This window comes from Xenopus laevis, chromosome 5L (genome assembly GCF_017654675.1).
Source record: "Xenopus laevis strain J_2021 chromosome 5L, Xenopus_laevis_v10.1, whole genome shotgun sequence".
Classification (NCBI taxonomy): domain Eukaryota; kingdom Metazoa; phylum Chordata; class Amphibia; order Anura; family Pipidae; genus Xenopus; species Xenopus laevis.
Window position 1 is genome coordinate 10,502,021 of NC_054379.1, and position 24,138 is coordinate 10,526,158.

General features: G+C 41.0%; 1 protein-coding gene across 1 annotated transcript in view; it reads left to right on the forward strand.

Moving 5' to 3' along the window:
- The window catches only part of LOC121393600 (potassium voltage-gated channel subfamily H member 1), a 185,047-nt gene that overhangs the window by 111,192 nt on the left and 49,717 nt on the right, over positions 1-24,138 (forward strand). Inside the window, exon 11 of the mRNA XM_041562519.1 lies at positions 16,247-16,443. Coding sequence (XP_041418453.1) covers positions 16,247-16,443 — 197 coding nt within the window. The remainder of the gene's footprint in view (positions 1-16,246; positions 16,444-24,138) is intronic.

The window sequence follows — 24,138 nt, forward strand, 5'->3', positions numbered from 1 at the left end:
ATAGAGAGTTCCTGGAACACCAGTAGAGAATGGACTGAGAACTAAATATATGAGCAGAAGAGAAAATGGGAGAAGTAAGGGGAAAGCAAAAATTACTGAGAACATCTGTTCTGTCTGTTCAACAAACATGTTCCTAGTTTCTAGCTGAGACTATTTCCCCACTTTTCAGCCTTTTCCTATTGTCCTGTCTGCCTTAAGGACACTGATTAATTCATATTTAAAGGGATACTGTCATGGGAAAAAAAAATTTCCAAAACGAATCAGTTAATAGTGTTGCACTGAAATCCATTTCTCAAAAGAGCAAACAGATTTTTTTTTATATTCAATTTTAAAATCTGACATGGGGCTAGATATTTTGTAAATTTCCCAGCTGCCCCCAGTCATGTGACTTGTGCCTGCACTTTAGGAGAGAAATGCTTTCTGGCAGGCTGCTGTTTTTCCTTCTCAATGTAACTGAATGTGTCTCAGTGGGACCTGGATTTTACTATTGAGTGTTGTTCTTAGATCTACCAGGCAGCTGTTATCTTGTGTTAGGGAGCTGTTATCTGGTTACCTTCCCATTGTTCTGTTGTTTGGCTGCTGGGGGGATAAAGGAAGGGGGTGATATCACTCTAACTTGCAGTACAGCAGTAAAGAGTGATTGAAGTTTATCAGAGCACAAATCACATGACTTAGGGCAGCTGGGAATTGACAATATGTCTAGCTCCATGTCAGATTTCAAAATTGAATATAAAAAAATCTGTTTGCTCTTTTGAGAAATGGATTTCAGTGCAGAATTCTGCTGGAGCAGCACTATTAACTGATTCGTTTTGAAAACATTTTTTTTCCCATGACAGTATCCCTTTAACTTTAATTCCCCAGTAGCCCTTTTTGAGCTAAATTTTTTCCTGAACCTTCATTTTGCTTCTGAAATCTCAGGCTGTTTTTGTTGATAGATTTCCTTTGCCCTCCACAAAGCAGAATTTTGTTTGTTTGGTTAAATCAAGTAAACTCTCCTGTAACAATTTGCTGTTCTCCTTGTTCCTCAGAGAAGCCAAGTTAATTAAGCAAGCTCTAATCACAGTTTTATGTACCAGCTATAAGAAAGCAGAATCTGTCGCCCCACGGTTATTGATTTGAAATGATTCTGCTAGCATTTTTATTCTGAGCATTCGCTAACTCTTTATTCCGAGTTAATTAATTATTTAGGGCTCCAGTTGTACAATGGATAACAATCCAATATTACCATTAATGTAAGACTGATGCTGAACCTTCTGATTGTATGCACCGAGCTCTTTAGTAGATAAGCAGCAGAAAAAAATTGATTAATGGCTACTGCTTAATATCTTAGCAAGAGAAGTTGTTCCTTAGTTACCGCTTTGTGTAAGAATGAAGAAATACATAAGAGGTGTCATTTACAAACATACCTGCAAGTGGTAGTTCTCTAAAATAGACATATTGGAGGGCACATGTTGGTATGTCATTAAAGGGATTCTGTCATGGAAAAACATGTTTTTTTTCAAAACGCATCAGTTAATAGTGCTGCTCCAGCAGAATTCTGCACTGAAATCCAGATCTCAAAAGAGCAAACAGATTTTTTTTATATTCAATTTTTAAATCTGACATGGGGCTAGACATATAGTGAGTTTCCCAGCTGCCCCAGTCATGTAATGTATGCTTGCACTTTAGGATGGAACTACTTTCTGGCAGGCTGTTATTTCTCCTACTTAATGTAACTGAATCAGTCGCAGTGGGACTTGGCTTTTACTATTGAGTGTTGTTCTTAGATCTACCAGGCAGCTGTTATCTTGTGTTAGGGAGCTGCTATCTGGTTACCTTCCCATTGTTCTGTTGTTTGGCTGCTGGGGGGGAGGGAGGGGGTGATATCACTCCAACTTGCAGTACAGCAGTAAAGAGTGACTGAAGTTTATCAGAGCACAAGTCACATGACTAGGGGCAGCTGGGAAACTGACAATATGTCTGGCCCCATGTCAGATTTCAAAAATGAATATAAAAAAATCTGTTTGCTCTTTTGAAAAATGGATTTCAGTGCAGAATTCTGCTGGAGCAGCACTATTAACTGATGCGTTTTGAAAAAAACATGTTTTCCCATGACAATATCCCTTTAAGGTACTTGTATCCAAACACACTCCTGCACTTCCACCTGGTTTCCAATGTGTTCATCCTGTCTGTTCTGATGAATGGTGCCCGACTGCCCCTATTGATGCTGAGGAACCCTGGAGGTACCACCAACCTGGACTTGGCTCCAAGGTTCCTTAAGCAGGTTGCATCAATGGTGCTACAGACTTGAGATGCAAGAGCTGTTTTGAATGTGTGTTCCAGAAGTGACAACCTTCACTCTAAAAATGCTGGATTTAATTTGCACCTGATTTGCATCATAATGCAAACACAATTGCACCCACTTTGATGCATCCTACACAATTATGGCAACTGCCAAAGATATACTGGGCTGGTGGGACACAGGGAAAACCCTTGTTGGCCCTGCCAACCCAGACTTGCTCTCCGGCTCAAATGATTGGCTGTAAAAATAATAAGGAATGCATGGGACTGAGTGGAGGGGGGTTGTAGTTGGGGCTCCATGGAGACAAAGGGGGGGTTGCTGCTGGGGTGGGGGCCGGTACAGGGGGTGTGTGCAGGCCACTGAGGCAAAAGCCTCAGAACCTTAGACCACCCCCCCAGTCTGATGTTGGTATCTGCAACTCAGAGCTTGAATTATTGAAAGAAGAAATGGGTACGAAAAATGTCAATCTACACCCCAAATTGCACTTTACTGAACTTCAAGTGTGGTTACGCTGAAATGGATGCAAACATTGCGTCTCAACACTATTCATAAAGGTATTAGTGTTCGAACATGGTCCTCGCACCTCTCTAAAGCTGTGCTAAGCACCATGTATCCAGTCTGTCCTATTGAATCTTATGCCATTCTCCCCCATGATACAAGGGGAATATACCAGTCATTTCTGGGTTCCTGCTGCGGGGCTCTGTCTTGTGTCTAAAGAATACACACAAACTGTCATCTGATTCATCAAAATGCCCATGTACACCACACTTACAGTCATAAATGACCCCTTCATCCTCTTTTTACAAATAATAAAAACAGCAAATGCCTCGGCGCTAGAGAAAAATTAAAGCAAGATGTCAGACAACGGAGTTACACTAAGGCTGACACAGGGGGTATCCTTGGGATTCTATATAATATACCATACATTGTAAAGTAAAATGAATAATGGAAAGGTTAATAATCAAGAGACTGTCCCGAAGCATCAGCTGTTACGTACAACATCAGCAAAATCCTTTCTGACTATCTCTTCTCCTTTATCATCCAATCTTGAATCAATGTTTGATTAAAGGAAACCCAAGGGCCATTGCTTGAATTGCTACTAGTATATCAAGAATTATTTGTCTTGTATCTGGGTTTCTTATGACATTCTCATATAAATGCATGTGTATTATATCGATATATATTTATGTATCAGAAACCATCAATAAACATTAGAAATGAAAAGATAGCATGACAAGCAATGGTCTTCATATTGATTGGTTGGTTTCCCCGTTGGGATTGCTTTAATAACTGACCATCTCAAAGGTCAAGACTTACTTAAGTATTCTAGTCATTAGTCATTTAAACATATAGCAAATGGACACTAATGACTGACAATTGCCTCTTCCTGCAGGGGAATTATCTTTAAAACTACTTAGGAAGGTGATACCCCAAACTCCATTGAAGCACAATTAGCTTAGAATGGGAAACATAGAATAGGGATATTCATTTTTTTTGCTATTTAAACTGCCCAGAAGGCTGAACTGGTAAAAACATTATATTATGTAAGTTATCAGTAGAATTATCTTGGAAAAAGAAATACGCACACCTGCATAATAAGAAGCCAAGGCAATCAATTGTTTGTTTTTATGTATTTATAGGGATGTGCACAGATCTATAAGGGCGGTTGCTGCAATTTCGGGAATGTTAATGCTGTATCCTGGAATAGGGCTGCTTTGCTGGTTACTGTGACCACCACATCAATACCTTTTAAATTGCAGCCCCCGTTTACCATCAGGGTTCCCCCAGCCCTTCTTCTCCTTTTTTTTTGCATGGTGGAACGCTTTTATTGAAATGAGGTAAACCAGGGTGCGGGGAACCTCTGTCAATGTACATTAAGAACTTAATCCATGGGTTACATGTTGGATATTCTTACATGTTCTTACATGTTACTTATACAGTTTCAGCAGACACATCAGAGTATATTTCTTCCACCTTGTAGCTAAGAGTGTGCCAAGGTCCAAAATTCAAACTGTTGATTATTTTGTTGCTCGTCCTTTTCAGTAAAATAGGTTGGCTAACAAGGATGGCTCCTCTTCTGTTGTCTTACCTATGGCATTACCTTCATGCTGCTTGACAGGCTGGCAGGAGTCAGTAATGCCTACAGTATGTGACCTTTGGGCTCACTGAATTATGAATTAAGAATGACACCCAGTTTTAATCTAGGTGTGCAGATTTGTGGAACATCTCACATACATTTTGATGTATAGAGCCAAAATGACCAGATTCCTGGTCAATATCTCACTGGAGCTCCTTCAGATATTGAATAGGTTGGCCAGAAGATACTGTTGAGTTGTGAATCCCATTGGACCATCTACTGGTTCACATATAATATGGTAATTGAACTGGCCGTTGAATGTTTACATGAACCCAATTAGGTTCAATACTTGGGTGGGCAAATCAGTCAAATATCCACTCATTGGGTGACCCAATCCCACATATACAGGTTCGGATCAGTTATCTGGAAACCCGTTGTCCTGAAAGCTCCAATTTACAGAAAGGCCGTCTCCCATAGACTCCATTTTATCCAAATAATCCCCATTTTTAAAAATTATTTCCTTTTTCTTTGTAATATTAAAACAGTATTCTGTGCTTGATCTCAACTATAAATAATCCTTAATGGAAGTAAAACCAGCCTATTGGGTTCATTTAATGTTTACATGATTTTCTAGTAGACTTAAGGTATGAAGATCCAAATGATGAAAAGATCCAGAAAACCCCAAGCATTCTGGATAGCAGGTCCCATACCTGTACCCTCTACACTGAGATTTAACCAAGACCAATGAGACAATAACCCCTGAACAGTTATTTTAAATTAAGGCCAATCAAGTATTGGGCCAGACTACAGTATTATGACGTTTTACATGGATAGAGAATATTTTTTACCCATAATTTATTCCAGTTCTAAATCAATAGGAGACGTGAGGTTCACTAGCATAATATTTCACATCAGATGATTACAAAAAATAAGATATGTCAAAGTTTTGACTCTCCGCTAATACCAAGAAAGATCCAAGTGCATAATAGAAGAACAGGACTGAAATTATATTATTTCAGCCAGTCAAGCATTGCCTGACAAGTAAGACATTCTTTCAAAAATTTATTTCTGCACCCCAGCTGGGTTTGCTTTTTAAAGTGTATCTTGGAACCAGCTAAGCGGGAGAGAGTGGCAATCCATAGTTAGCCGTCTCGGCTGGAGCTGTATTGCTTTGCATGTGGAATTCACTCATGTACAGACTTTACTTTTGCAACTTAATGGTAATTAGCACATAGCAATGTAACACAAGCTGGGATAAATAAGGCCTTTGCTTGTCAAGACTCCTGCATTTTTAAGAAGAATTTGATCTTTTCAATCAATACATGTTTTAGTATGAAGTGCGCATTCAAAGACCTGTTCTCTGTTGGTAAACTAATAATATAAGTTCCTAACTTTCACAGATATTTCAGTATTTCACATAATCGAATGGTCGCCTGCTGTTCAATGAATTGATTTTCTTTTCTTTACTTTTTTACTACAAATTGCTAGAAAAAATTGAAGTTCTGTTTTTGAATGGTACTGAGTTTTCAACAGAGTAGATTGGTTTAATGCTTCAAAACCAACTCAACTGACGGTTTTATTTACTTGTCTAGTAGACAACCAATCCGGTTTGCTTTGATTATTCTTTCTGCTGTGAGTTTTTAGAGTAGAGTTTTACACCTTTTGCTCCTTCTTCAAAGATATACAGGGCATGTTTCATAAATAGAGAGAAAGTGTACGGCACAAGGAAAGTGGGGAAAGAAGGGATATCAGAAGTGGAAAGGAAAGGGGAGGAATCTGGAATGGAAAGAGATAAATTAATTTTATAGGCAAAGCAGAGAAGGTAAAACAATGTTGGGGTGGAGGCATGTTTTTCGGGATTGTCTAGGGTGCTGTTTCCTGCAACTGTGCACAAAACCAACTAAAGAAAACATTGTGGTCATGTTGTCATATTTTTACTTTATCTGTAGAAGATGAAATTCAAAGAAAGCTTTCAGGTTGAGCCACAGGTAACTGGCAGGTTAAAGCCTAAATGCTGAGTAATGTGTGTAACACACAAAGGGGCTTGATGAGAGGTCATGTTAATGGAGAAACTATTAATATTAAACAGGAAGATGCCATGATTTAGAGAAAAAGTAAGAAAATACTTATACCAGGTCAGAGGTCAGGGGCAGACAGCAATAATGACAAGTCTGTTTAACAGGCCGAGGTCGGGGACTGACTGAAGTCACAGTAAACAGGCGGAGGTCAAATACCAGGAGATCCAATGGAATTCAGGCTTGGGGAACTAAAGCAGAGGACCACGGAATGGAACAGAGAACCAGGCAGGAATACAGGCAAGGACAAGGCAGGAACATGAGCAGGAACCAGACAGGAAACTCACAGTGCAATAAATACGCAGGCTAAATCAGTCTGTAAGGTTTCAATGATCAAGCAACCAGGAGTTGCATGTAATGGGCTTATAAAGGCTCGTAATTGAATAAAGAGCCAGTGGTGTAACCAGTGCCGGGCCAGAGTGGCCGGGCGCCCCAGGCAACTGGCCAGCTGCTTCGCCCCCTTCACTGTGCGCGTAGACTTGAGCGAGCGCATGCCCGCTGGCTACAGCCTCACTGCGCACACCACCCTGCCGTCATATAGGCGCATGCGCATATACGCACATGGAACATAACACGACACCCTGCTGTCAGATAGGCGAATGCGCACATGGAACAGGGCGTACCCCATCCTGCCGTCAGTTAGGCGCATGCGTGCATGCGCACACGGAACAGAATGCCAGACTGGACAGGGGTAGGCAGCAGTACGTGCCGGGCGCCCCCTAAAGCTTTGCGCCCTATGCACGTGCCTACTCTGCCTACACTTAGTTCCGGCCCTGGGTGTAACTACCAAGAAAGCAGACCCCACCCAGGGGTTGAGGGGGTAAAGGGTGCCTGCTTCCTCAGTAGTATGTGTGACCGGCAGGTCCAAGTTTGGGAAATGGTGCTACTGTAGCAATCCGGACCTCTGCAAGGCTTCTGCTCTTTGGCTCGATATGATCTACAGCAGAGAGTGATGCAGCCATCCATGAAGAAAGGTGAAATGGCCACTGTCAAATAGACTCACAGCACAGAACAGCGTCCTCCTGACCCGATGTGTGACCTCAGGTCATGTGAAACCTCATCAATGGATCAGAACCAGGAAGAGAGAAGTGCACCTGCAGAGATAGCAGCAAGATAAGCTTGAAGAAGGGCAGCAGAAGAGAGAGTCAAGAGCTAAAGGGATCAGGCATAAAGCTGAAAACTTAAATAGAATTGGAAGGGAGAAGGTACAGTTAAAACAAGGAAAAACAAAAGTGGGCACATGATAAAAGCAAAGAATGTGTATGGGGTAGAACAGTGATCCACAACCAGCGGCTCGCGAGCAACCTGTTGCTCACCAAAACCTTGGATGTTGTTCCTAGTGGCCTCAAAGCAGGTGCTTATTTTTGAATTCCAGGCTTAGAGGCAAGTTTTGGTTGTATAAAAACCAGGTGTACTGCCAAACAGAGCCTCCCATAGGCTGCCAGTCCACATCAGAGCTACTGAATAGCCAATCACAGCTCTTATTTGGCACCACCCCGGATCACTTTTTATGTGTATGTTGCTCCCCAACTCTTTTTACATCTGAATGCTGCTCACATGTAAAAAGGGTTGGGGACCCCTGTGGTAGAAAGTGAAAGGATGAATTGTCTTGGAGCTAAGTAGTAATCAGGAATACATTTAAGTGATTTAGAGAAGGGAGTGTGTGATGATATGGCTGGAATTTTTCACGAATAAAAGGGAGGGAACGGGGGCGACAAACGTCAGCAGGCCTAGGGGTGCCTGCTATGTAGATCCAGCCATGTGTGCATTCATCCATCTTGCTTGGCCTGTGTTTCGTATTCAGGCAGAGAAAAGTGGATCCACCCCATTCGCTTCTTCTTATAGCTCTTGGGGTATTCATAAAATTTCCACTATGCCCATCCTGCTATGAGTTCTGGGGGAATTGCCAATGAAAGGAAAATTATGTTGACTGTGGAATAAGAAGACCCAAAATTACTGCATTGCTTAGGGCCACACATGATCCTAATCTCCCAATAACCTTACTATTTACACTCAGAAACAGATTGAAGAGAAGTTCTGTTACTTCCACAGCCACCCAAATCATTGATCCTTTTTCAGCAACTTGTGGAATACTGAGCACACGCGAAGACATTCCTTCTTGAAGAAAAGTCCAAAACTTCACTTTTTATACACCAGCATTTCTAGAAAGCTCAAAGATGGCCCCTGAACGCAAAGTGAGAGGAAATATGTTTTCGAATAATCATAAGGTATGATGACTGTAAGCCACTGGGGGTTTATTTAAAAACTCAGATTAATGGTTTCAATATTCATCAGGTCAACTGTACCCAAAATCCATTTTCCATTTGGCTCTCTGCATTGAAGGAAACATAAACCCTCAAACCAAATTAATTTAAAATTTGACTCTTTTTAGCCATTTTCTAGATTTCAAGCTTTTAGCAATTTTTATACTGCTACTATAATGGAACTGACAGTCAAAAAAAACGGTGCTTTGCTTATAAACGACTAGCGATAAGTCAACAGATGTTTCTCTGGTCTTTTCTAAGCAGAGCAACATCAGAAGAGTTTCCTTGTCTTCTTTTGAAATTGTTTACAGACTGTAGATGTTGAGATTTTTAAAAGATCAGATCCTGATCGTGAGACCACGATCTTCTCGGTACGATCGTACGAATTTACCATCAACTAAAAAGACCAATTTGCCAGGAAAACAAAGGGGAGCTGCCTGCTTGGCCCTGCAAACATAGATACATTGCACTGGGACCGACAAAGATTTTTTGACCTGGCCGATCATTTTCCTGGGAGATGTCGGGCAAAAATCATACGATGTACGATCGTTTGAATCCCACTAACCACACAATAATTTCGAAGGATTGGTCGGACTTCCCTAAAATTCAGCAAGAAGAATCGTCGCGTCTATGGGGAGCTTTAGGCCAGTCAACAGAATTGGTTGTTTGCATTATTACTCAACTGGTATGAATTGTTGATGCCAGAGGTCGTTGCTCTTCATGGTGGAATATGTGGAGTGGTCCCTGGAGCAGTTTGTGGCTTCAGGTGGTTTCTGCTCTTGAACTTCATTGATTCTTCCTATTAACTGATGATATTAACATTCAAATAACATGGTACTGTTGACATTCTATGGACTTTTGTATTCAGAATGTCACCTGTTCATCTGTGAGACATGAAATCATTATTTTAAATGTTAATGGTCGCTACAAATATGGAAATATTTTGCAGATTACTTCACTAATAACCTAAGGACTACATTGAGTGTGATGACAATATTACTCATAATCGGATTAACCTGTCAAATTGGTCAGAGACAGTCCTGTTATTAAACTGCCGAGGTAGACAACTGCCCCTTTCAGCTTTGCACTATGAAATCACCTTCACTTTGTATTCCGTTGCCAAGGAAATTCAGATGACATCTATTCAATTGTTGGAAACAGCTGGAATAACAAGTTACATTACATGAACTACTATGTGAGCCAATGGGTACCCGGGTTTTCAGTAAAGAAGGGTTTCCAAATAAATCAGTCAATGGGTAGCACTGAAAAGTGTACAAACATGGAAGCTCAAACAAAAATGACTTTTAAACCAACGCCAACTTATAATTTTGATACATGTGGCCACCATTATACTCGGCTGGTTTTATAAAGTATCTTGAAGAGAACATTTACTTTCAAAAGAGCTTTTAATACATTGTAGACATTACTGAAATAATCAATTCAATACCTTGTCTAACTCTTTTTATTTTTCTAGAGCAGGGATCCCCAACCTTTTGAACCCGTGAGCAACATTCAGAAGTAAAAAGAGTTGGGGAGCAACACTAGCATAAAAAATGTTCTTGGGGTGCCAAATAAGGGCTGTGATTGGCCATTTGGTAGCCCCTATGTGGATTGTCAACCTACATTGAGGCTCTGTTTGGTAGTGCACCTGGTTTTTATGAAACCAAAACTTACCTCCAAGCCTAGAATTCAAAAATAATAGTCTGCTTTGAGGCCACTGGGAGCAACATTCAAGGGGTTGGAGAGCAACACGAGCTATTGGTTGGGGATCACTGTTCTAGAGAGAGAGCTCCCATTGACTTTTATAGGACCTTGAAAACTTTTACCTAGTGACGTTTTGCATTAGAGGTTTTTGTGTTTTTTACACTCAATTTTTTACATCTCAAATTTTTCGAGCTTTTTAAAAAAAAATAGGAAAACACCTCATCACCATTACAAGAACGGTACTGTTTTCCCAAGATTAATATTGTCATCATTTATGTTTAAAGAGACAGGACTCTCTGATTGAAATGGGAAATTACTGACAATGAATAAGAAAGGTTGATATTAGGGAAGATACCGCAAACAGTAGGTCTATGTCTTACCGGGTTCTTAAATATTCTCATATATGTGTTTGGTACAACAGGGACTTTCCTTGTGAGCTGTAAGGGTTAGTCCACACGAGGAGATTCGGGGAGATTTTGTCGCCTGGACGACTAATCGCCTCGTCTTCTGAGCGACAGTCTCCTTGAAATGCCTCTGCGTGTTTTCCCATAGGCTACAATGAAAAGTCGCCTCACGGAGGAAACTTTGGGCGACTATTGAAAATGCATCACCGCGTGTGCTTTAGCGCAGGCGACTTTTCATTGTAGCCTATGGGAAAACACACGGAGGCAGTTCAGGGAGATTGTCGCTCAGAAGACGAGACGATTAGTCACCAGGCGATAAAATCTTCCCGAATCTCCTCGTGTGGCCTTACCCTAAAAGTTGTGATAATGATCTTTGATCTTGCATTTTATACCATGTAAATGGTTCAGTAGGGAACAGATTTAGGCAATAACGATAAAAAAAGACTTTATTTCAGACAATTTAGCCATGAAAAGGCCCTTTGATGTATTTGTTATTCAAACAAGGTCACAGAGTCCCTCTGATACAATAAAGTCAATAAAAGGATTCATATTCATCCATCTCATGCTAATTTGTACAATGAACGGCAGTTTTACATCTGGTGCTACTGTATATCTCGAAAAAGCTTACACTGTGGATTTCCAGGGGTATACTTGTCCTTGAAATATTGCAACAAAGTCATTTCCAAGCCACGTGGAAAAATATCACAGTTAATATGGCTTTGGCGCCTCTCTCCTTCTCCAACGATTGCACCGCCCTGGTTGTTAAAAGGAATTTGATCCATTAATAACAGGAAAGTCATATCGCTAGTAGTGCAGCACGTTCCTGTTGTGCTACTTTGCTGATTCATAGGCACCACTTGTTTCTCTGATATTCCTATGGAGGGGTGTAGCTTTTAAAGGGATACTTGACGCATGTTTTTTTGAAAATGCATCCGTTAATGGTTCTGCTCCAGCAAAATTTTGCACTGAAGTCTATTTTTCAAAAGAGCAAACAGATTTTTTTATATTAAATTTCGAAATCTGACATGGGGCTAGACATGTTATTTCTCAGGTGCCCCCAGTCATGTAATTTGTGCTCTGGTAAACTTCAGTCACCCCGTCCCTTTCCCCCAGCAGCCCTTCAACAGAACAATGGGAATGCAACTAGAGTACAGCTCCCTTGTAGATATGAGCATTCAATATGGAAAATTGTATCAAACTTAACATGATTTTCCTTTCCTGGATAACTCCATGTTATAAATGTACTGGGTGTAGGAAACTACAGGAAAATGCCCCCCCTAGATATCAACTAGATAAAGATTATTCTTTAACAAGCATTCAAGATAACTGAAAATAATTAAATCTAGGTAGTTGAATAGAAGATACCCAGGGGAACAGAGCTCTACCATCTACCACCCGGCACAAACCTATAGGCTGCGGTGTCATAACCAGAGCCCATCTAAAGGCAACACTAAAATCCTGGTCAAAATTAATATTTTTAGTAAGACAACATTTTCTAATCACCCAACCAACTAACCTAAGGACTGGCAAACAACTTACACATAGTTCTCTGGAAGATGGATAGGCATAGACCCTAAAATCCTGTAGGGTGCAATAATTACATGCCTGAAGAAAAACAAGTTAAGTACATGTGACTTGTCTGATTGGAAAATAACCATATCTTAGTTTGGTTCAAGTACAAGGTGCTGTTTTATTATTACAGAGAAAAAGGGAATATTCTTTAAAGGAGAAGGAAAGGTTAAAACTAAGTAAGCCTTATCAGAAAAGTCCACCTAAATATACCAGTAAATCCTTAAAGTAATGTTGCTCTGAGTCCTAAGAAAACACCGCATTTCTTTCCTTCTATTGTGTACTCATGGGCTTCTGTATCAGACTTCCTGTTTTCAGCTTAAACCTCCAGGGCTAGGGCTTGAGCATGCTCAGTTTGCTCCCCTCTCTCTCTCTCTTCTCTGCTGTAATCTGAGCTCAGAGCTATGAGTGAACAGGTAGAGACTCAAGCAGGAAGTGATGTCACACCAAGTGAATATGGCAGCTGCTATCCTAAACAAACAGAGAGAGCTTCTAGAGTTTTTTACACAGGTATGGTAAAACATTCTACAGAATAAATAAAGTGTTATAGCTTGCACTATTGCAGCTAATCTATTGGCAATATAATGCCTCTGTAGCTTTCCTTCTCCTTTAAAAATATTTTTTAAAAACTTTCTGGATAACTGGTTTCCGGATAACTGATCCCATACCTGCGCCAGGTACTGTTTTATTATTACAGAGAAAAAGGAAATCATTTTTAAAAATTTGAATTATTTGGGTAAAATTGATTCTATGGGAGACGGCCTTTCTGTAATTTGGAGCTTCCTGGTTAACAGGTTTCCGGATAGCGGCTCCCATACCTGCACAAGGTACTGTTTTATTATTACAGAGAAAAAGGAAATCATTTTTAAAAAAATTTAATTATTTGGTTAAAATTGAGTCTATAGGAGATGGTCGTTCCGTAATTCGGAGCTTTCTGGATAACAGGTTTCCGGATAATGAATCCCATACCTGTACTAACAGATCACTCAGGGAGTCATATATAAAGGATTTTAAACCAACAAATTAGTTATATGAATTCATAGGTGCAAGTTGTTGCAGTCTCAAGCAAAGAAAAAGCCTGTGCTGATAACTCTAGGGATGTTTTATTCTTTCTACCTGTCTCACAACATTATAGGGGGAAAATGCACTTTAAACAGTAATTGAGCCAAATGTTCCAGGCAGAAAGTAACTTGGCAGCCTGTCAGACCCATAGAAAAATTCTTGCTCCTACTGGAGCGATTTATTGAGATTTTTTATGGTGTTCCGTCAGTTTATATGACATCCCTTACAATTTTATAAAGTACAGTCTGTGCCTTTTTCAATCTGTAAGAGTAAATATCTGCAGTAGGAAATATGTCCCCCATCTCCCATTCCATGTGTGACTATTTTGCCTGCTGGGAAATTCAGCCTCACGTATCAGTGTCTTTATTGCAGTTCCATGACAGTAACCGAATGACAGAATATCTCTAGTTGCCTACATAGAAAAACCAGGAGATCTGACATTTGGCATCTTGATACTGAAGTCATTTGGATATGGGGTTGTGGGATTGATGTGGAGGTCTCAAACCAAAGCCTCACGCATCATATGCCTATGATTAAGGGCAAATGCCTGAAATGCGTGAGATTTCTGTATGAGAAGTCAGTAGACTTCTGTTTTTAATGGAATCCAGAGTTACCTCAACCCAACCAAATGGACTGCTCAGAACTCCTACTATGGGATTCCTTACCGGTTGCTCTGTCCACAGCTTCCCCACCGTCCTTGTAATCCAAACTGAAAAGAAGGACGGCACTCCAGTAAAATTGCCTATGATTAAGGGATTGTTTCCTGAAATGCGTAAGGCGCATTACTCTTGCAGGATACTGCAATAAACTTGCTTGTTCCTTTTACTGGAGTGCCGTCCTTCTTTTCGGTTTGAATCCAGAGTTGCCGTCCACCTTCTTTTTCTGAGATGGCTTTCTACCTTTTTGCATTTGCCACTGTTGATGAGGAAAGGGACTGTAGGGGTCAGAATGTTTAATGCGAAAAGAGTCACCTTTGTACAGAACCAACTGTTGTCTTAGATACAAGGAGAATGAAGGCTTTATTAAATAAAAGTACTTGCAGGGCCGGAACTAGGGATTGGCAGAAGAGCCACGTGTCTAGGGTGCAAGGTAGACGGGCGCGTAACTCTTCTGACGCCTTCCCTAGTTTGGACCCTCCTGTCCAGAAGCTGTAGCTGTGGTTCCTTTTGAATCTGAGTGAGCGCTCTTTTGTGCATGCTCGCTCGGGCAGCCTCGGTGCTTGCGCTCTTCTGCGACGACTTGCCTAGGGCATCCGACCGACTTGGCCCGGCACTGAGTACTTGCACATGTTTGTGTTGTAATACATACAGCTTATGTTTATTGGTGCCTTCAAAATAGATGTTTCAAAGATGAAGGCTCTTGGGATGAAGGCTCTTTTTTTGTAGGCTCCAATAAACTTCACCAAACGCATTGATGTGGTATCTCTTTCTTTCCATCAAAGTGGTAACCTATTCTGGGATTGATGCAATTCATGTTAGAGTTGACCTGCAACTCAACTTGGGAATTGCGTTCACTGGAGCTTTTCTCTTTATTTAGGCACATCCATGTCATTTAACTGTGATTCGTAGCACTAGATATGTTCCCAATATCAAGAAAAACAGACAACAGGAAAGTTGCCGTTATTGCCTGTTCTTTTTCATACTGAAACACATAGGGGTCTATTTATTAAACCTCAAAATTTACCCCAAAGCTGCTAAATATCCAAATCCAAAAATACTCCTTCTCAAACTTGTTGAAGTCATGTAGAAGGCAAAGGCAGATGTCCCTCAAGATGTTTCTAGACATTGTGACCCCCCTGGTTAGTCGACTTTGTTTTAATAAAAAAAAATGAGATTAATTAGAGTTTTAGTATATAACCCCTATGGACTTGAAAATGTCAAACTTGTGTTAACTATTTTTTTTTTGTCCCAGATCTCAGACATTTTGAGGTATGGCAAAAAGCCAATATGGCAGCTGCTATCCTAAATAAACAGAGAGAGCTTCTTGAGCTGTTTACTCAGTTATGGTAAAGCATTCTGCAGAATAAATATAGGGGGTTATTGATCAATGTCTGAATTTATCTCAATATTTTCTGATACAAACTCTGATCAAATCCGCTCGGGTTTTTTATGCTTATTTATTATTACATTTTCTCGAAAATCTGCTTTGAGGGAAAAAATCCGATTTTCATTCTTTTTTTCAGATTTTTCACCTGAAAACTATTTCTTATGCTTTTTGCCCGAAAACTCAGAAAACTTCGGGGTATTGCACAAAACCCAGCGTACTTCAAAAAATCATTGGGACTCGCATTTACGTATATGCAACCTCGACAGGTCTGAGATGCCAGATTTTCTGATTCAGACTTTTCCATCCTTTAATAAATTCCGAAAATTTTTTGATTTTTTTAAAAGTCCGATTTTATATAAAAAAAAAAATCACACATTTTTCTGGATTTTTGCATTTGGAGTTTAGTAAATAACCCCTATAGGGTTATAGCTTGCACTATTGTGGCTAATCTATTGGCAATAAACTGCCACTGTAGCTTTCCTTCTCCTTTAAGTGCAGAGATAATAGAGCAAAGAAGCTTTTGGGGGCATATAGAATATGAAATACCTATATACAATACTTATTTGTAAGTGCAGAACATGAAATAAAGATGAAGTAGGATTATATGGTGCATATGATTGAATCACGGTGTCATTATCATTTTGTTTCATCATATTAAGTCACAATGCACCATTAAAGTCTGCTCCATCTGTAGGTTACAAAAAGTTTCCAAGTTCAACATTGTACTATGTAATAGACTAGAATGGCTGTTTTTGTCCCGGCAGGTAAGGGTGATGTGTTTGGAGACGTTTTCTGGAAAGAAACCACCCTCGCCCCGTCTTGTGCAAACGTTAGAGCCCTGACATACTGTGACCTTCATGTAATTAAAAGAGATGCCTTACAGAAAGTTCTGGATTTCTACACTGCCTTCTCCCACTCGTTTTCCAGAAATTTAATTCTCACGTACAACTTGCGGAAAAGGGTAAGTGTAACTCTGGTTATTATGATTATTCAATGTTCTTGTGTTTTTTCTTTTAAATGAATTGTTCAGCATAAAAATAAAAACTGGGTAAATAGACAGGCTGTGCAAAATAAAAAAAATGTTTCTAATATAGTTAATTAACCAAAAATGTTATGTATAAAGGCTGGAGTAACTGGATGTGTAACATAATAGCCAGAACACTACTTCCTGCTTTGCAGCTCTCTTGGTTTCCACAGATTGGTTACCAGGCAGTAACCAATCAGTGACTTGAGGGGAGGGCACATGGGACATAACTGTTGCTTTTGAATCTGAGCTGAATGCTGAGGATCAATTACAAACTCACTGAACAGTTATGTCCCATGTGGCCCCCCTTATAGTCACTGACTAACTCAGAGTTAGAGAGCTGAAAAGCAGGAAGTAGAGTTCTGGCTATTATGTTACACATCCAGATATGAGAAAAAATTCTCATATCTTTGGTTTCCTAATTCTTTGAAAGCAAATAGATACTGCCACAAAAAAATTGTTGTTTTTCTATATTTCTGTATCAAGGTTTTAGAAATCCCTTGAGTTGCTTTTTACATTAAGAAAAACCCTGTCTAGATTTAGAGGTGGGTAAAAAAAAAGGGCAAGGGCAAAGGTAGGAGTTTGATGGTCTTCACTCCAATGTTGTCACAATAAAGTGTCAGCTTAAGGGGCACATTTACTTAGGGTCGAATATCGAGGGTTAATTAAATCCTTCGACTTTGAATATCGATCGTACGATCGAAGGAAAAATCATTCAATCGAACGATTAAATCGAACGATTCGAAGGATTTTAATCCATCGATCGAACAATTTTCCTTCAATCAATAAAAGCTAGGAAAGCCTATGGGGACCTTCTCCATATGCTAACATTGATGCTCGGTAGGTTTTAGGTGGCGAAGTAGGTGGTCAAAGTTTTTTTTAAAGAGACAGTACTTCGACTATCAAATGGTCAAATAGTCGAACGATTTTTACTTTAAATCGTTCGATTCAAAGTTGTAGTCGAAGGTCGAAGTAGCCAATTCGATGGTCGAAGTAGCCAAAAAATACTTCGAAATTCGAAGTATTTTTTATTCTATTCCTTCACTCGAGCTAAGTAAATGTGCCCCTAAGTGTCCATATAATATATACGCAAATACATTTCCAAAATCAGATGTACTGTGCATCCATCAAAAGATACATATTTTATACTAGAGCATTTTCAGGATGGAGCCCTTGTAGCCTTGGGTATGTTACCTTGAACTACTTATTGATAGTGCACTGAGTACTTTTGGTGGGGGAACATTACAGTAAATCACACTCACGTTAATTTGCTGCAAATTAAAGCAAGAACTAATACAGACGATGTTGTATTGATTCACTACAGCCTTGGATCCTTCAGCGTGTATGTACAATGTGTGCTCAACCCTATTTGTCCTTAGGTGGCTTCGTTTTCCCAAGGAACCAAGCGACAGTCTCAGATCATGATTTTCTATAGAGAAACACGTGGCAATAGTTGGATTTTTATTTCTGAGCAATGGGATCATGGACAGTTGATTTGCAGCACCAATGACTTCTCATGTTTAACTTAAGAGGAAGGATTTATGTCATTAAGCAAATATAAGCCAAGGTTTTGACCTGCAATACTCATGATCAAATCTAATGTCTATTTCATCTTGTCTTGCTTTAAAGTGTCATATATTATTTTAATCTAAAGTTGATCAGGCTTCCAAATTGCATTTATTAATTGTATTAAAGTAGATCAAAGCCCTGCTATTGAGCTGTAAGTTACTCAAAGTTTGCTGGACCCCAGAACATATGATCAAAGGCAACTGGTAGCTGTGGTCCAACTATTTTTGTTCGCTGAACCAATTAATGCAAGCTTCTTCTTCATTTTATAAAAAACTTGATCTGTGTAAATCTGAACCCATGTTTAGATTTGGAAACCTTAAACACAGTTTCTCTAGCAATGAAACAGTAGTGCTCCCTCCTTCTTGTGTTTCATTACAGGATAATATTGGGAAGACCCACAGCGTGTATTACAGGTCCTGGGTGTCCTTCAGGAGTTCCTTTCTGGTCTGTTGTGATTCAAAAGCATTACTGTGACTAGTGATGGGAGAATAAATTTGCAGTGAATTTCCACATTTTGCTACTGGAGAATAAATTCGCAAATCTCCTGCGAAAATTCGCCTATGTCAAAAAATTGTGGACGTGCGTCCGAAAAAGGCGCCTTGTGTCAACACTATTCTGATGCCAAAAAGGAACACCAAGAGCCCCAATAGTGTAATATGTTTTTACAAGGAGTAATGGTAGAGTAAACAAGTTAATACTCACAAACCAGGGTTACGAAAGTGGTAATTTTCAATAATAGTTTATTCACTGATGAAGCAGGAAATGCCTGCGAAACGCGTTGCAATACTGTTTTGTGAATAAACTATTATTGAAAATTACCACTTTCGTTGGTGTCTGCTTGGAGGAGGTAAGTTCATTACTACCTCCTCTGAATTACCCATTGGGTTTTTAAGTGCTTTTAGCTATTTTTATCCTTTTGGCGCCTCTGTTTTGTCTTACTACTATTCTGATGCCCTTGACTTTAACGCCAGTGTCAAAATTGACGTGATCGACTTTTTTGAATATTGGACACGGGTGTCAATTTTGATTTTCTCTGTTTTTTTTGCGAATTTTTTGTTGTTTTGCGAATTTTGCGGGAAATTCATGAATTTTCCAGCGAAACAGGAAGTTGCATGCTGGGAAATGCCATAGAGTCAGACAGAATATTGTATTTTTATACGTTTCTGGGTACAGGTATGGGACCTGGAATTCAGGATGTTTGGGACAACGGATCTTTCCATAATTTGGATCTTCAAACTTTAAGTCTACTAGAAAATCATGTAAACATTAAATAAATCCAATAGGCTGGTTTTGCCTCCAATAAGGATTAATTATATCTTAGTTGGCATCAAGTACAAGCTACTGTTTTATTATTACAGAGAAAAAGGAAACCATTTTAAAAAATTTGAATTATTTGGATAAAATGCAGTTTATTGGAGACAGCGTTTCTGTAATTCAGAGCTTTCTGGATAACAGGTTTCTGGATAAAGGATCCCACACCTGTACTAATTATAAATATATATTTGCAGTTGAAGCAGAATCAAGGGAACTAAACATTCCATAACTCTCTTTAATTTTCCACCAGTTCTCTAAAGAATTCAACTGCGAGTTTAATTATGGATGCAAGGGAATTAACCAATGAGAATGCTGCTAACCTAATCACAGGCCTGCAGCCATGATGCAAGAGCAGAACCCAAGATGCAAAATGCCAGCGTTTGCTAATTTAAGCATTTTTTTTGCATTTTGCCCACCATGTTCTGCATTGCAAACAATCCCTAGAGAATTCACCAATGGGAATGCTTCTGATCCAAAATTGAATTAGAAATAAAATTCACCAGTGGGAATGCTGCTGACCCAAAATTGAATTAGAATTCCCAAGTGGAAATACTGATGATGAAAAAAACGCAATTAGAGATGGCAGAGAATCCACCAGTGAGAAGCAGGATTTGTTTAGAAGTTTAGGTTGGGCAGAGTTGTGGTGGCATCAGACTTTTACAGAAGGGATTTTGTTGGTATCAGATTTAGGGATGTCGCGGACTGTTCGCCGGCGAACTTGTTCGCGCGAACATCGGCTGTTCGCGCTCGCCGAATGTTCGCGAACGTCGCGCGACGTTCGCCATTTTGGGTTTGCCTTACCTGGTGCTTTTTTTTGACCTCTCACCCCAGACCAGCAGATACATGGCAGCCAATCAGGAAGCTCTCCCTTCTGGACCACCCCCACACCCCCTGGACCACTCCCCTTCCATATATAAACTGAAGCCCTGCAGCGTTTTTTCATTCTGCCTGTGTGTGCTTGCAAGAGCTAGTGTAGGGAGAGAGCTGTTAGTGATTTCACTGATTTCTTTGAGGGACAGTTGATAGTAAGTTTGCTGGCTAGTAATCTACTTGATACTGCTCTGTATTGGAGGGACAGAAGTCTGCAGGGATTTGAGGCACATTTTAGGGTAGCTTTGCTGGCTAGTAATCTACCTTCTACTGCAGTGCTCTGTATGTAGCTGCCTGCTGTGGGCACTGATCTCTTCTGATCTCATCTGCTGACTGCTGTAATAACCCAATAGTCCTTGTAAGGACTGCTTTTATTTTCTTTTTTGTTGTTTTACTTTGCTACTTTAACAGCCAAGTGCTATTAGTCTAGCAGTGTTGGGGATTGGGACTGGTGTGCTACTGTGCTGCTCCTAGTAGTTCAGCAGCACCAACCCGAGAATATTTTTTTTTTAATATACATATAATTTTTTTTTTATTTTACTTATCTTACTGTTCTTTAAGGTGTCCAGTGCTGTTTGCTGTTCTTCATAGTAGTGCACCAATAGTAGTGCACTTGCAGGCATTATTTGCCCAGTGGCCATCTAGCTGTGTGAGCTTTTTCACATTCTGTCTAAATATCAATAATAATACCGTCTCCAGAAACACCACCTGAGTGACGTTTTTCAAGCAGCAATAATATATTCCGTATCCACCACTGCTGTAGTGTATACGTTGACCTTGCAGGCATTATTTGCCCAGTGGGTTCTTCATTTTCAAACCACTGCCACTTAGCTGTGTGAGCTTTTTCACATTCTGTCTAAATATCAATAATAATACCGTCTCCAGAAACACCACCTGAGTGATGTTTTTCAAGCAGCAATAATATATTCCGTATCCACCACTGCTGTAGTGTATACGTTGACCTTGCAGGCATTATTTGCCCAGTGTGTTCTTCATTTTCAAACCACTGCCACTTAGCTGTGTGAGCTTTTTCACATTCTGTCTAAATATCAATAATAATACCGTCTCCAGAAACACCACCTGAGTGACGTTTTTCAAGCAGCAATAATATATTCCGTATCCACCACTGCTGTAGTGTATACGTTGACCTTGTAGGCATTATTTGCCCAGTGTGTTCTTCATTTTCAAACCACTGCCACTTAGCTGTGTGAGCTTTTTCACATTCTGTCTAAATATCAATAATAATACCGTCTCCAGAAACACCACCTGAGTGACGTTTTTCAAGCAGCAATAATATATTCCGTATCCACCACTGCTGTAGTGTATACGTTGACCTTGCAGGCATTATTTGCCCAGTGTGTTCTTCATTTTCAAACCACTGCCACTTAGCTGTGTGAGCTTGTTCACATTCTGTCTAAATATCAATAATAATACCGTCTCCAGAAACACCACCTGAGTGACGTTTTTCAAGCAGCAATAATATATTCCGTATCCACCACTGCTGTAGTGTATACGTTGACCTTGTAGGCATTGTTTGCCCAGTGTGTTCTTCATTTTCAAACCACTGCCATCTAGCTGTGTGAGCTTGTTCACATTCTGTCTAAATATCAATAATAATACCGTCTCCAGAAACACCACCTGAGTTGTTGTTGTTTTTGTTTTAAAAATAATGCCAGGCAAAGGCAGGCCGCCACGCAGAGGCACTAGGCCGTGCTGCTATGCTATCCTGTGGCCCTAGGAAATTGCCCAGTTTTAAAAAGGCAATGACCCTGAACTCCCAAAATGCTGAAGAGGTAGTTGACTGGCTTACACAGCACACCCCATCCTCTACCGTTTCTAACTTTACCACAACATCCTCCTCATCCTCCACTGCTATGGGCACCCCACGTAACACTTCCTCCACCACCGGCGCCCCTTCTTCACTGGAGTCAGAGGAGTTATTTTCACATGAGTTTCTTGAACTGAGTGATGCGCAACCATTATTGGCAGAAGAAGATGAAGGAGATGAGGACGTTACACCAGATTTAATTCTGGCAGAGAACACAACAGAGATGGACATAATGAGTGATGACGAGGAGGTCCCCGCTGCTGCTTCCTTCTGTGAGCTGTTAGAAGAAATTGATGCATCTGAGGAGAATGATGATGAGGAGATTGATGTTTTGTGGGTGCCCAGTAGAAGAGAGCAAGAGGAGGATAGTTCAGATGGAGAGACGGAGAGTCAGAGAGGCAGGAGGAGAATAAGACTTAGAAGAAGCAGGGAGGACAGCTCGCAGGGAACAGTAGGGCAACAACATGTATCGGCACCTGTGGTCAGCCGGCCAACGCACCCGCCATTGCCGCCAACGCCGCCAACTTCTACTGTTACCGCCAGATTGCCAGCTTCAAAAAGGTCAGCAGTGTGGGATTTTTTTAATGTGTGTGCCTCTGACAAAAGCGTTGTAATTTGCAATGAGTGCAGTCAGAAACTGAGTCTTGGGAAGCCCAACAGCCACATAGGTACAACTTCTATGCGAAGGCACATGAACGGCAAGCACAAAGCACTTTGGGAGCAACACCTCAAAGGCAACAGGCAAACTAAAAGCCACCCTCCTTCTGGTCCAGCATCTTACTGCTCTACCTCTGCTGTCCTTGACCCGTCTGAACCACCCTCCACTCCGCCTTCCACCTTGACCACCAGTTCCCATTCCCAGTCATCTGCCCCAGCCAAGTTTCTGTGAGGGCCATGTTTGAGCGTAAGAAGCCAATGTCTGCGAGTCACCCCCTTGCCCGGCGTCTGACAGCTGGCTTGTCTGCACTCTTAGCCCGCCAGCTTTTACCATACCAGCTGGTGGACTCTGAGGCCTTCCGCAAATTTGTAGCAATTGGGACACCGCAGTGGAAGGTACCCAGCCGCAATTTTTTTTCAAAAAAGGGAATACCACACCTGTACCACCATGTGCAGAGCCAAGTCCCCGCATCTCTGTCACTTAGTGTTGGGCCAAAGGTCCATATGACTACTGACGCATGGTCCTCCAAGCATGGTCAGGGCAGGTATGTCACCTACACTGCCCACTGGGTGAACTTGGTCATGGCTGGGAAGCAGGAAATGTGTGGCTCAACAACGACAGTGGAGTTGGTGTCACCGCCACGGATTGCACGCGGTTCTGCCACCACCTCTACTCCTCCTTCGCTCTCTACCTCGTCTTCTTCCTCTTCTTCGTCCTCTGCTGCTGAGTCCTCCTCCTCCACACCTGTGCACCCCCAGCTCCCCCTAGGCTATTCGACGTGCCAGGTACGCCGTTGTCATGCTGTCTTGGGGATGACGTGCCTGGAAAGCAAAAACCATACCGGATCTGTACTCCTGTCATCTCTGCAGTCACAGGCCGATCGGTGGCTGACCCCACACCAACTGAAGATCGGAAAAGTGGTGTGTGACAATGGAAGCAATCTGTTGGCAGCACTGAGACTGGGCAATTTAACACATGTGCCCTGCATGGCACATGTTCTGAATTTAATAGTACAACGTTTTGTCTCAAAGTACCCAGGATTCCAGGATGTTCTCAGGCAGTCCAGGAAGGTGTCGGCCCATTTCAGACGTTCCTATACAGCCATGGCACGCCTTGCTGACATTCAGCAGCGGTACAACATGCCAGTCAGGCGTTTGATTTGCGACAGCCAGACTCGCTGGAATTCAACGCTCCTCATGTTGGAACGTCTGCTGCAACAACAAAGAGCCATCAACGAATACCTGTTTGAACTGGGTGGTAGGACTGGATCTGCAGAGCTGGGGATTTTTTTCCCCCGTTACTGGGTGCTTATGCGCGATGCCTGCAGGCTCATGCGCCCTTTTGAAGAGGTTACAAATATGGTCAGTCGCACCGAAGGCACCATCAGCGACCT